This window comes from Gobius niger (assembly GCF_951799975.1).
Source record: "Gobius niger genome assembly, chromosome: 18".
NCBI classification, from domain to species: Eukaryota; Metazoa; Chordata; class Actinopteri; order Gobiiformes; family Gobiidae; genus Gobius; species Gobius niger.
Window position 1 is genome coordinate 10,441,183 of NC_136869.1, and position 14,329 is coordinate 10,455,511.

Sequence of the window (14,329 nt, forward strand, 5' to 3'; positions counted from 1 at the left end):
AACAAGTAAATAAATAAATCTCAAATGGTCAAGACTCAAAACAAGGCACATGTTTTCTATGCAAGTTATTTAACACAAAGATTGCAGTGATAGTTTGGCTGCAGTTGTTAAAAGAAGTACGTCTGTTCAAAGTTGGTCCACTTGTTTGAGCGAGTGGGAGTCCAGTTGTAAATCAGGGTTTTCTCTTCCTCTTCTTTACTGTTGAAATGGTGGAAGTTTTTCCTTGCTGCAATGAAAATTCGATATGTTGTCAATGCACATAAAAGTAAAATAATCATTAAACAAGAACACTTATGAGGCTCAGTCGCAGATAAAATGGAAGAAAAGGGAGGGATGGAAGTAAATAAGAAAAAAAAAAAATCACACAATATCGCTGTAATCTCAAGTTATACTTCATCTTTGGGCAAGACACATCCCCCACCTTGTTTATGCATGTCTTTATTATTATCGAAAACACAATGCATGTTAGAGTAAAGATGCAGTGCTTTGTACCTTCATTGACGAAAAAATCAGCAAAGTAGTATGTAGCTCTGACGGCTGAAGGAGAGTGTGGGATGTAGGACTTGGACCATTCGAACTGGTTCTTCTCAGGATGCCACTGCACTCCGTAAAAAGGATACTTGTAGGCTGTAAAACAAACATGTATTTATTCATCCATCGGAGATTTCATTTATTTTAAGACATATCAATTTGTTTAAAAAAGTACACCGGCTTATGACTCCTCAAGCGTTAGCCTGATGAACGTACCTTCCATTGTTGAAATAAATGTGTCTCCTTTGTAAGTATTTGTGGTGAGTACTCGATAAAAAGTGTTCAGGCTCTCAAGCTCCTCGTAGGTCTGTAGAAGATCAATAGACATTTTGGAAATTATGATGTAATAGCTTTATTTTACACACAACAACATGGAAAGGAAATGACCTGCATTGTCACCATGAAGCTGTGGAGGTTTGTGGTCAGTGGTTCCGTGGCCAGGTCCTGAAGGACATCTGCTGGAAAATCTTTGAACATCTTGCTCTCAGTTGCTTCTGTTGATAAAAATAAATAATAAGCATCTGAGGAGAATAGCGCGACATAGCGCAAAGATTAAGATAATATAAAAGAGTTAAACCTTGAGTAAAGTTCAGAGGTAGTGCCACATCCCGGACCTCTTCTTTTGAAAGTACATCCTTATTTCCGATCAAACAGGCCATTTGTTGAAATCCAAGACAAGTCCCCCACACCGGAAAGTAGTCGCCTCGGTTATTGGCCTGAAACACACAATTTAGGATATTTAGCAACCAGAACATACAAGATAAGATAAGATAGCCTTTATCGATCTCACAATGGAGAAACTTACTTGTCAAGTGCAACCTTACCTCTATAGCAAGCTGAAACAGCAATTTTGTAACTGCTCCATAGCCAGTTGATGAGAAAAGTTCTGCCTGACCACCAGGAAAAAGTACGCTGTGAGGAATGAAATTGGATTAAATACATAAAAGGCTATAAACTATAGACTATAAATAGATTTATTTTTTATTACCCATTGATGGACTCAAACAGGGCCTTGTATTCATCATCTGTCTTGTTAATGCTACAAAAAAAGAGTGTGCCTCAGTAACAATATGAGTCGTATTGGGAGTAATATTACTACAGTAAAAATATTAAAAGTAAAAATTAAATCTAATGCTCAAAAACCTATCACAAATATAAATTATTACACAATGAAAGATTTCCTCACAGGATTGGAGCGACACGGGCCCCAGCTGCTTCCAGGAACTTTATGTATGAAGCAGCGATGTAGGTTTGTCTTTCGGGGCTTGGTTGAAAAAACTCCTGAGCCACAACACCTGCAAACAAGTTATCTGCAATAACCTTCTTGCCATGCAATGATGCAGCTATGACTTAAAAAGAAAAGACTATGGTAGGCTGTATAGGCCCTTTCATTGTTTGCAACATTCCGGGCTTAGCTGGAGGGGGGGAGCTAGATTCCTATCTATTTCCAATGTAGCTGTGGTCATAGTAACAATAAACAAATGTCTGTTGTTGGAAATATCAGATAAACCTCACTTTATCGTCTCAAACGTCATTCCTTTGGTTCTTGCACCTTAAGCCACAACAGGACCACTTTTTTTAGCTGTAGTTTTACACCATACTCACTAGTTTTAGTTTAATCTTATTTCTCTTCATCACTTCCTGCCTCCAGCTGATGTCACTGATGATGTCAGCAGTTAAAGGGTCTATAGGGCTAGACATTGTATCTTGACATCTATCGAATTGTCGAGTCCACTCATTCTGTGCCCCTCATGGCACTTCTTAGGAATGCTTTTGTGTGCCTCTCTGAATCTAGCAGGATTTTGCTCTGAAGCACTTTTATTGGCTTTCAAAACAGAAACAAAGGCACATCTTAATTTTGTTAAGAGTTGAAATGCAAGAATGAGAGTCAATGTTTAACTCTTAAAGGAATAGTTCACCGTTTTCCCATACTGAGATATGTTCTTACCTGAGCTTAGACGAGTTGATACGTACCAGTCTGGTCTTTGTGCCCGTGGAAGAGCGTGGTAGCTTCCAACAACACCCCCGTTTGGAGCTATAGGAATATACTGGGAGAGGCCAATGCTAACAACATCTAGGTCTTTTTGCGTGACTGAGGGCACACACAAAGACCAGACAGATACACATCAACTCATCTAAGCTCAGGTAAGAACATATCTCAGTGTGGAAAAATTGTGAACTATTCCTTTAACCCACACCATAACCGAACACATTGTCTTCAGTTGGATTTTACCCAGATCTAAAAGCTTTTTGTTTTAAAAGCGTCAAAGTTGCGACAAACAAAACAAGGCGGAAATGAGGATAAAACGCAGCAAAAACCAGCAGCAAAACACAGCAAGGAAAACAAACACAAAACGGTGGTGCAAAGGCAACAAAACTAACAAAAACGCAACTAAAATGTGACGACAACAGCGCCTAAAATACCACCAAAAAGTGACGACATCGCAGCAACAACGCAAGGAAGTCTTGTAGGTCTTAGCTTTCAAATGAGTTGAGAAGCTTTCAGATTTGGGTAAAGCTGAGCGGTCTGTTCACTAGAATATTTGAACCAGTCTAAAAACAGCATTTAATCTTTTACACACACAATCAAGCATGCTTTAGTTTTATACATTACTTTCAGCCATTGTTAACATAACTTATTGTTGCACATTTTTCTACAAATCACATTTTAGCCGTTTTAATTCACTTTGCACTTCCCTTCATTAACAAATTGTTTTCTTTGAAAAGGTGTCCAAAAGTGGTGACAATATTCAAAAATATGAGTGTGACTTTGCCCAGTAGAAAGGACTTTCAGTACTAAAAAGGTTTGTGAATCTTATCACAACCAAATACTGAGGAGCTTTGTACCAGAGTGAACACATTGGGGAATGCAACTTATTGTATCAGTTTTATTCAAAAGATTCACAAGATTTTATTGACAATTTCTGTGACGGTGACCCAGAAAAGTGACCCTGCAAGTTGTGAAATGTGCCTTTTAAACTCATACATGTAAAGAATTGGGAGAAAAAAGTGTTAAGAAAGTGAGATTGAGTTTTGGACCACAACTAACAAATACATTTACTTGCTCTATAGTGTTATAGTGTGTTATAATGTGCTAACTACTGATTATAGCATTTTACAAGAAAGAAAATACCAAATATTTGAAAATACGATGAAAGAAATGTTGTTGGACCGGCCTGAACAGTTCTGCTAAGTTTGACAGAACACACTCAATTTTCTATATATAGATAAATGATACTTACCAATAATAGGTCTTTCATTGAGCATAGCTGAAGAAGTGAGCACAACTTCAACTGTTGTTCCTTCGAAAAGAAAATTGGAAAAAGGTGCAAAACTGGTTGTGTGACTTTGCTGGAACCTGTTCAGACTCTTGGTTTGTGTCCAGAATTAAAAATAAATGCTTGCTCTAAAGCTTAGGGGTAAAAGCTTATTCCTGAATTTCTGAACACAAACAAAACAGCCTGATATAAAAAGTAAGTCTATTCAAGAGCATATACAGTAACTTTATATTGCTTAGATTTATGGTAGAAAATAGATATTCATCAGCTTTATCATTATCAATCCGATGCCTTACCTTTTCTAGCATTGTACAAACACCAAAACATCAAAATGGTGGTAATTAATATCAGCAAAAAACAGAACTTTAGACGACGCATTATTGAGATGGCCGACAAACACATGGTCACCACAGAACAACACAGTGCTCATCTTAGACTTCCCCCACCAAAAGTAAACAATAACTTTACATAGGCAAACAACAAGCCTATCTAAGCATATAGATCTACTGCTAAGCCTATCAATCATACACTTTAATTTTTTTATTATTATTATTTTTTCACAAATGGTCTGTATTTTGGTTTACAAAAAGGAAAAGAGGGTAATATAGTCTATCTCATGACAACTATCTCGATAATATGGCTTTGTAAAAAGATACACTGTGCTTTAAGGTCCTTTCCTCCCACAAACCGCTGCTTTGATGATATACTGAAGGACAAAGCAAACTTTATCCCACTTCTAAAAAAAGAAAAAATCTGGCAGTGACTTCAACCTCTTAACCCCCATCTGGACCGAGCACATTTTCTCCAGTTTGGCTTTACCCAAATTTCAAAGCGTCTTGAAAAACATTGTGAAAACAGTGCAACATTAGACGACAAGGTGATAAAAAAAAATGTCATGAAAATGCAACAAAAGAGCAATAGAGAAATGTGACAAGAATGCAACAAAAGTTCTAATAACCAGTGTTGGTTTCAAAAATGTAGCTGAGTTACACTACTGTGAGATGAAGCATAATTCAACCTGGAAGTCTTACCAGCTGCATTCATTCATCACCTCATCACCGGCAGCGCACTCCAATCATCCAATCACGGACCCCGCTCAAGACACACCTTCACGACAGCCAATCACCGCGGCTGCTCGTCCCCTCACTAGCTGCTCATCGCTCAGGATCCCCTTTTTGAAGCTCCCTGGTCAATCATTCAGCCATTTGCCAGCCGTGCTACGACCCTCCTCCACCCCTTTCTCCGTCTGGCTCCTCCTCGGCTCCGCTCATCAAGTGGCCAACCCAGGTCTCTTCCACCACCACCAGGGTCCAGGCTCCGGGGAAGATCCTGGCTGTCATTCATCAATGCCATGCATTCCATATTGTACGTTCAATCTTCTGCCGGGGTCTGAGCCCCAATAATAATTCATGTTCGTTAATAAAACACTCAACCTTCATTCCATTTCTGTGAGTCTTTTCAGGTTGAATTACTTTTTGGCAAAATATAAACTGAAAATAGTAATAATGCCACCAAGCAGAACTGCTGTCAAAGATTTCCTTTTTCTTCTCTTTCCCCCATTCTCTCTGTTTGTTGTTTTGACGACGTTAGCTACGCAACTGCAAATCTTATACACCAGTGTCCATTATTTGGGGGGAGTTTGGCTTTTTTTGTTCAAACATTTGAATGCACTTGTAAAGCACTTGTAAAGTAATATGCTACATTCCTTAGTTACTGAAACAAGTAATATATTTTTGTAACTCCTTACTTTTGTAATACGTGACCCCAACACTGCTTCTAACATGTACAATATGTTCCCAGGACTCCCCTGAAAAAGAGATTCTTAATCTCAGTGGGACTTTCCTGGTTAAATAAACAAAAGAGCAACAGAAAAGTGACAAAAAAAGTGATAAAAATGTGATGAAAAAGTGATCAAAAAGGTAACAGTAAAGTTATAAAAAGTGATGAAAATGCAACAAAAATGAAATGTAAAAGAAAATTTAAAAAGTGACAAGAAGAAAAAGATCCATTTAAATCGTTTTTTTAGGTCTTAGCTTTCAAATGAGGCGTTACTCTGGCCTCTAGGTAGGTTGCAGCCTGATGTGTGTAAAGCATAAAGCTGAACTGGAGAAAATGCACTTGGTTAAGAGGTTAATGCCTCTGAAGTTTGTTGCATGCTGCACTCACTGTTGTTGAGACCTGCAGTTGCACTACGTGTCCCGTAGGTGGCGGAGTTGCTCTATAATCGAAAGTTTGTTCACGGCTGTGGGCGGAGGTAGTCCAGGTTTCTGCACCGCATCATGTATCAAGATGGCCAGCGTTCATATCTGTACAGCCATGAGAAAGTGTGTGTCACTTTTATCGATCTGGACCATGCATCGTGTACCTCTGATCTTCGTCTTCCTAATATTTGGCGTTTTGGCGGTTCCTTCAGCAAAACAAGGTGACATTATTACGCCGATTTAAGTTGACTTGATTAGCGTATTCCCCCCCTGGTCGACATATAGGCTAGCTATCGGGAAGATGTCCGGACATGTCCCCGATGTCCAAACGAGTGGCAAAAGTTGGCAAAAGTGGCATCTTTTCGAAGACCAACTTGGTCTCGGCTCGCCTTACTATTGTTTACAATCTTGCGAGTAGTTTGGAAATGAATCACATCCTACACGTGCTGACTCAGCTGAGCGGATACAAACTAGCGTGTTTTGATGTGACACAAGCTGCTCCGTGGCTTCTTACAGCTTTCTCTATGCATTTTGATCAAACCTTTAAAGTTACACAATGAATTAGCCAATCTATTGATTTATACATTGACTCTTTTGATTTAAGACAACAAACTCACCTAAGTAAAGCTAGATTTGAAAGTAAAGTGTTCACTGGTAATGTGACAGGTCTGTGGGCGGATTTCGACAGGACCGGACCAGTTCAGTTCACTTGAGATAATAAGGAATTGATCAGAAGAACGTGAATGAGAAAATAAACCACAATGTACTCAATTGTTTTCATGTTGTCTTTATTGCAGTTGTTGTGCCAGTGTCCTGTTTCTTTGGGGAAGTCTGTGTTGTGCCGTGCCACCTTCACAAACAACTATCTGAAATAACATGGGAATTTGAAGGAATGCCTATTCAGTGGTACCCCAAAAGTATTGAGCTCCACCAACACCAAAGATTTAGAAACAGGACATTCCTAAACGATAAGGAGGCACTGAAGGGGGAGTGCTCTCTGACGATCCACGACATGATGCCCCAGGACAGAGGCCTTTATAAATGCTACCTCAAGGGCCAAAGTGAGAAAGAAGACCAACTATATTACAACATAAGTGTAAACGGTAAGACAAGTACACAGTCTCTTGCTGTACGCTGCTGTTTAGAACATGCATGCCACCAATTTTCTCTATTCAAATGCTTAATACTTACATTACATAACTACTAATAGAGTTTTATTGGTGAAAGATGATGGACCTGCCGTTGTGCAAATACTGCTTTTCACTAACTACTCATAACATGGGGTTTGAGAGCGGTATACCACTACAGTGCACTATCATGTTTTGATCTTCTCTCTTTGCAGCTCCAGTGCGGAAAGTGACCGTAGTGCAGTCAGGGGACTTGTTGATCTGCAGCTCAGAGCGGGTCCTCCCTGAACCACAGTGCCGATGGTCGGACGCTCTTTCAAAGTCAAGCTCCACAGTTCACGGTGACCTATACTCCATCAACTGTACCACTCCACTGCTTGCCAACGTTTCACAGTACAGATGTACTGTAAGCACTCCGTTCAACAACATGAGTGCCTCCTACATAGAGCTACGTAAGTATAAAGAGTAATTACTGCGATAATGAAAGAATGAATAAGAGGTTAACCCAGACTCGTCCAAATTGCCTTCATCAGCACACATTTTCCGTAAGAGAAAACTGCCTTTGTTATACCCAATCCCGTCAGAGCTTGGAAGCTAAGCGGGGCCTTGGTCGGTACTTGGATGGGAGACCGTTTGGGAACAGCAGGAGGCCTAGCGAATGTACTGAGTGGTTGGTTGGTGGTGGTCGGAGGGGCCGATGGCGCTGAGTGGTTGCCTCGCTTCCGTTAGTCTACCCCAGGGCAGCTGCGGCTACAATAGTAGCTTACCACCACCAAGTATGGAGTGAATAAATAATGCAATGTAAAGTGTCCATAAAAGCGCTATATAAAACCAATGCATTATTATTATTATGATTATTATTAATATGTAATAAAGTCAGTACACAATGAATATCTACAACAATTATTGTGTGATTAGCTGGGTTATAGTTAAAATACTAGTTTGCTTCATTATCCCTAAACTAGAGCACACTGACTGAAATACTGCTAAATCCACAATCAAGGATTCAGATGGGTCTTAGAATATCATGTCTTGTACACCGTAACTAAGGGTTGTTTCTAAAATCACAGCATATTTGGTCACTTTTTCCAGACCACATGTTCTGTGATAATTGCATATATTTCTGCATTTGTTGCTTTTTTTTTTAGCACCGATCACTTTCTCCGGGACTGAAGTGATGCTCTCATGTGGCCCCTCCTCAATTCCAGTGAAGAGCGTGACGTGGTGGTTCAACAACAGTGAAACCATTGTAAACCAGAGCTTTGTGGACCAGCGCTGGAAGGCATCAGAGAGATGGAGTCCTTTTGTGAAGAACCTGTCAGAGTCTGGAAACCTCAGCCTGCAGAAGCTGACCTCAGAGCATCAGGGTCAGTTCACCTGTGTCTACAGCACTGACACAGAGACCTATACAGTCAACATGAGGCTGGAGAAAACGGGTAAGAAAGATCAACAGTGACTTATATTATTGTAAACTAGGCCCTGGATTTACTGTAAATGATCATATCACACACAATTGATCACATTTCACTATTCGACTTCAGTTAAATGACATAATAGAGGTACTGAGGCAGCTGTAGAGCTTCAACAGCTAGACTTACTTTGGTTAAAATTTAACGTTTCATCATTTATCAAGTGGCTTTATTAGATGAACATCTTCAGGTTGTACAGTTTATCATCATATGATAAACTGTACACTGAGTTTCATGTCTCTTTTCGCCAGTCTCATGGCGAAAAGAGACATGAAACTGGACCAAGACTAAAGGTGGATTAAAAGAGAATAAAGACAGGTTTGCAGCCTGGTGTTCAACTAAACAATAAACTCGACTGGACTTTGCACTTGAGACTGTGGTCTTTGGAGAGAGACAGAGAGAAGAAGAAGAACATATCCATTGTTTACACACCTGGGACAGAATCATCGGAAGGAATCATGACATCGCATCATCACCTATAGAGCTCTGATGAAGCCACCTGGTTAGTGGTGGCGTTTAGCTTTTATACAAAGTCAGTCCAGTTCTCTTATTATAAGAGGCTCTAAATTTCAAATTGTGTAAAATATGAAATACACAACTTACAAAAGAAATACTACGATAAGTTGGATAAACAACCTATAGTTACAGGCTTTATATTGAAGTGCAACACTGCATCCACTTAAGGGCCCGACCAATATATCAGCCGGCCGATATTAAAAAAAAGCTGCAAACCATGGAACTCCAAACAAATATGAACAGTACGAGGAAGTGCTAAAATTATTTTTTTTATTCAGACAAGCTCCCTACAAAACATGAATATCCTGAATAAATCAGCCCTATGCCCATAAAGGGCTCCTATTGTTTCATTTTAACACTGACACATCAAGAAGCATTACACACTATGTGCACATAAGGAAAAGGGGGGGTTAGGGCTCCCTGATCTAAGATTGTATTATTTGGCCTTCGAAATGACAAAGCAAGCCAAGCATTGGCATAAGAATGAGTCCCAGGTCCCTTGGATCGCAGTGGAGGAGGAGATATGCTCCCCATTAATGCCTATACAGATGTTAACACAAAAAAAATGTGATATCGAGAATCCAGTTATATCACACGCCAAAGATGTATGGGTAAAAGCTCACAAAATCTTTCAACTTAAACATACAACTCAAAAATATTCCTCATTGTGGCATAATATTGAACTTCGTATTGGGAAAAAGTCATTGTATTGGGAGCATTGGTCCTCTAAAGGTATAAACACTATTTATGATCTATATGAAGATGGTATATTGTTATCATATAACCAGCTGTTGCAGAAATATGATTTGATGGGTAAAAGTAATTTCTGGAAATATTTACAGATAAGAAGTTGTATTAGTTCAGTCTCATGTAGTTTAAGTGATAATCAAATAACAAATTATATGAAGCTCCCATTGTTAAAACGCAGAGCTTCTCAGTTCTATAAAGTAGCTACTCTTGCCATGAGTACTGATTCTGATAGCCTGAAATTGAGTTGGCAAAAAGACCTCGGTCACGAATACGAACCAGACAAGTGGGAAACAATAGTTGCAGAGTGTGGTAAATATGTAAGAGAGGCCAGAAGCAAATTTATACACTATAAAGTATTGCACAGGTATTATTTTACTCCATCAAGATTATATAGAATGAAACTACTGGGGAACGACCTATGTTGGAAATGTAGAAGTGAAAAGGGAACTTTTATTCACTGTATTTGGGACTGTGCATTAGTCAGACCTATCTGGGTTAGGGTCTTAAGTATTTTAAGCAGTTGGTTTGGTTCAAACATACCATCATGTCCAGAGCTGTGTTTGTTAGGAGACAAAAGTTGCCTGCCAAATGTTTCTAGAAAATATTTTTCTGTGATCTCTATGGGTTTAATAACAACCTGTCGAATTATTTTAAGACATTGGAAGGCACCAAAGGCCCCAAGCATACAGGAATGGGCCAGTGCGATGACTGAAATTGTGTCATATGAATGTATGCTAAGAAGATTGGACGACTCTTTGAAGGAGGGGGACAATGTGTCACCATGGGACAGATTTTGGGATCATATAAAAGTAAATGGACACCCTAGCTAAAATAAATAAATAAAAGAATCAACCTGTTTTAGACCAGACCATGTATTTACATTTTTCTTTCATTTTCTTTATTGTAAAGACTGTTTTTGGAAACATGTACCATGTCTATGAAAACACAATAAATATTTGAATTATAAAAAAAAAAGAAGCATTACACACAGGATTAAAGACTAGATGAGATCTAAAAAAAAAAAATCAGCAGTACATATCGGCATCGGCAAATAAAAATTCCTAATAATCAACGTCTAATAAATATATTTCTATATATTTCTATGACTGAAACCTTTACTGTAATAATACATGTTAAACAATAGGCTATTTGAGAGATTAAAAAAATACATACAATTACTTCAGATATCGGCCTATATATCAGCTATCGGCCATCCCAACCCCCATAATATCAGTATCGGACCCCAAAAATCCATATCGGTCGGGCCCTAATCCATACATTGACACCAAAGTAAAAGTTTTAACTGTGAAATATTAGCACTATCATTGGTGATGTGTCATAACTAATACTGTACCTCATGGAGCGCTCATAAAACTCTGTTCACAGGCTTCTCAAATTTGACCTTTGCTCCACTCATCATTGCTGCATTCATCACTGCTGTACTGACCGCCATTGCACTCGGGGCGCACAAATGTTGTCAGGTATAAAAACAAAACATTGTGGTCTTGTTATTCAAGCTTGATAATCCAGTCACACTGTTGTTGTTTCTTGATCCAGCACATGGCAGCACTAGCCATAATATTTGAAGTCGTTTAGTGTTTTAGAAATTAACGTCGGCTTGATGTTGAATTTAACTTGAAGGTCAAGATATCAGCTTGAATACATCTCGGATTCTACTAATTTACTACACGACAATTTCTTTTATGGCCAGACGGACGGAGGCAGTAATAAGAACAAACAAGGGGCCTAAACGTTACCCAGCCTTCTATGCCTTCTATTGTTGTGGCTAATGTACGTTAACTGGAGAATATTTCTCTGCTACGCTCTGTTAGGTGGAGTTTCACAGGTGACCCTCAGGTGGAGAAAGATGAAGAGGGAGCTGCGCATGAGTAAGAGGCCCACAATGGCAGCGCCAAGTATAATGACAAATAAAGCCCTTACTTACTTGGAAGAGTGCCAAAGTGGTATATACTTCAAGTCCTCCCTCATCTGACGACTTTTAAAATATTGTATATCATCTGTCAGTTTGGAAAACACGGATCCCTCTTGCAGTGAAGTGTAAGAGACTGAGCCCTGATAGTTAAGCTCCCTTAAAGTAGGTCTTCCAGACCAGAGAATAGAGTGTAACAGAGGACTTTACAAAATCAACAACAGAAAAACTGTTAGCTGTGAAGGGGCCTTACAACCATATCCGATTCTCACTCTCTGAAATGGTTCTTGGAACCGGGAGGGTAACAATTTAAACCTGTTCTGATCGACCCTCTTCTCACCCCCTGTGGATGCACGCTCTCGCTTAGTTTTCAACACAGTCCGAAGTGGGAAAAGTTGAGGTGGGTAGCGATGAGAAAAGTCTCCTGCAGACACACTGCAGGAGCGATGCCTCTTATGTGGAACTTCTTATAAGACCCTGTACAACCACAAGACCCTAGCACTTTCGTGCCTCATGTTCCCTCTGAAGACACTGGAGAGACATCAGAGTGAAGGATATCCATATGCCACAATGCACTGTGGCCCACCTGGAGAACCAGCACTGTGAGAATCGTGTTTTGATCATCCTATAGATGGGCTGTATACTTCCATCCAACAAGTATCTCTGAATTTTGAACTGAAGACGGTTGAAGGTTTTCATCTTGCCTTAACAATAGACTTTCCCTCAGCTTTAGTGTGTCAGAGCACAATAATTCATATTTTCTTATTCAATTATCCTTGTGTCTTTTCTCAGGTAACTTCTGCGGGACAACCCTGTGAATCTCAGCCAAATCTTCCCCATTGGTAGGAGTGCAATGGCTTAATTTGAATATTGCAGTAGTGGTATTTATAGTACTTTATAATGATTAGACTGACGTGGTTTCTCTACAGGTTCAAGGTAAGGCCTATGACTAGTTATTGCCATGAGATAAATAACAGTTGTGTCATGTTTCTATACAATTACCAAGTGTTCCTGGTTTGATTGTGCATTGAATTTGTGTGACATGAAATGCTTTTGCAAAGGAAAGAGTTGGTCTCTAACCTTCTTTGTCTTGTGTCTATATAGCTCCGGCTCTGACGACAGTCCTGCGGACAGGTTCCACTTAGTGCGGCTCATCTGTCTGTTTCTGGGCCTGGGTTCGGTGCTTCCCGGGCACTTCCTTGTGATGTCCTTGCTGTACATCCAACATCGCATGAACTTCAGTGACCAGAACTGGATGTTCAGCCTCATCGTCCTCGTCTCTCAGCTGGCCCACCTGCTCTCCTTGGTGGTCAGTGGCTACTTTGTCCCGAGGTTGACACTCCGAAAGCACAATGCAGGCTGCCTCATCGGGATGTCTCTACTGTTTGGCGCGGTGTTAGTGTTTATGAAGGTGCATGTAGATGTAGAAACCTTTTTCGGAATCAGCATGTGCGCTCTCTGGTTGGCCTCGTTATTTAGCACCATGGTTCAGCATCACCTGAGTGTGGAAGTGAATGTCCTGCCCCCTGATCACGTACATAGTTTTGCACATGGCCAGGCTTCTGCTGGGTTCATAGCATCTGTGCTCATGATCATTTTCGTAGCCGCCACAGGAGATGATGATTCACCTGTTTATCACTTCGTTTTTGTGTTTGTTGTTTCCCTTCTCACACTCCTCAGCTACTGCTTACTGCCACGTCTGGAATTTGCAAAGCATTATTTCAACCAACAGCATCAAATTAAGAAAGAGGAGTACTCCCTTGAGCTGCTAGACGTAAATGACAAAAAGAATAATGACAATCAGGAGAATCCACAGTCCCCTGATAGTTCATCCATTTTGGTCTGCTCGCCCCCTGATAGTAAAACACCAATCTGCACAAAAAGAGATTTTTGCGTTATGCTGGTGCAAATGCTTACTTTTATGTTGTATCCAGCAATTACAGCTGATGTTCATACAATATATTTGGGAAAGTGGCAACCTTATTTTATTCCTGTATGCTGCTTTTTAAATTTTAACATCTTCAATTTTATTGGTCACAAATTGCCATTTGTGTTCCAAGCTCACAGGCATTTCAAAATCCTATTTACAATTCTGCTCGTCGTCTACATCATGTTCATTCCTTTGTTCATGTTTTGCAATGTCCAACCACGCGCTGTCCTCCATGTAGATGCTCATCTCTCCAATGATGCAGCATTTGGTGTTATCATGGCTCTCTTCTCTGTCACCAATGGCTTTTTGATGGCTCTTACCATGTTCTCTGTGGCAAACTCAGATAAGGATCCAGGCGATGGCAGACCAAAGATCATTGGGAGAGCATTGAGTTCTGTAATTGGAGCTCTACTTTCCTTTGCGTTGAGAGAAGGTATCTAAATTTTGGGGGGAATTTGGGAGTTTGCAGGCTGTATGGCAGCTTTTATGACTTTCTCACTATTTAAGATCGGGGGCACTTCAGGAATCCACTAAATTGTTGTTGGGAAGACATCTTCCACAGTTTACTGAGGCTTATTTTAATTTCTGTCAAAGCCA

General features: G+C 39.9%; 2 protein-coding genes across 2 annotated transcripts; one reads left to right on the forward strand and one right to left on the reverse strand.

Annotated features, from left to right (window-relative positions):
- Positions 1-3,155, reverse strand: LOC306977885 (gamma-glutamyl hydrolase-like; the record flags this gene model as incomplete). Its single annotated transcript, XM_079576324.1, has 6 exons — positions 1-226; positions 493-627; positions 748-838; positions 1,184-1,247; positions 1,718-1,826; positions 3,146-3,155. 6 exons carry the CDS (start codon positions 3,153-3,155, stop codon positions 108-110), a joined length of 528 nt encoding a protein of 175 aa, XP_079432450.1. The 3' UTR covers positions 1-107.
- A 2,991-nt stretch (positions 3,156-6,146) lies between these two features.
- On the forward strand, positions 6,147-14,174 carry LOC306977409 (equilibrative nucleoside transporter 2-like). Its single transcript, XM_079575711.1, has 7 exons — positions 6,147-6,231; positions 6,808-7,113; positions 7,353-7,589; positions 8,286-8,573; positions 11,259-11,353; positions 12,595-12,644; positions 12,907-14,174. The coding sequence occupies exons 1-7, from the start codon at positions 6,162-6,164 to the stop codon at positions 14,171-14,173; spliced, it is 2,313 nt and encodes a 770-aa protein (XP_079431837.1). The 5' UTR covers positions 6,147-6,161; the 3' UTR covers position 14,174.
- Positions 14,175-14,329: the final 155 nt, after the last annotated feature.

Coding starts and splice junctions, on each gene's coding strand:
- LOC306977409 (XM_079575711.1), top strand. CDS start 6,162: ATGCATCGTGTACCTCTGATCTTCGTCTTCCTAATATTTGGCGTTTTG. Junction 11,354..12,594: donor GGGCGCACAAATGTTGTCAG/GTATAAAAACAA, acceptor GTCTTTTCTCAG/GTAACTTCTGCGGGACAACC. Junction 12,645..12,906: donor CAGCCAAATCTTCCCCATTG/GTAGGAGTGCAA, acceptor GTGTCTATATAG/CTCCGGCTCTGACGACAGTC.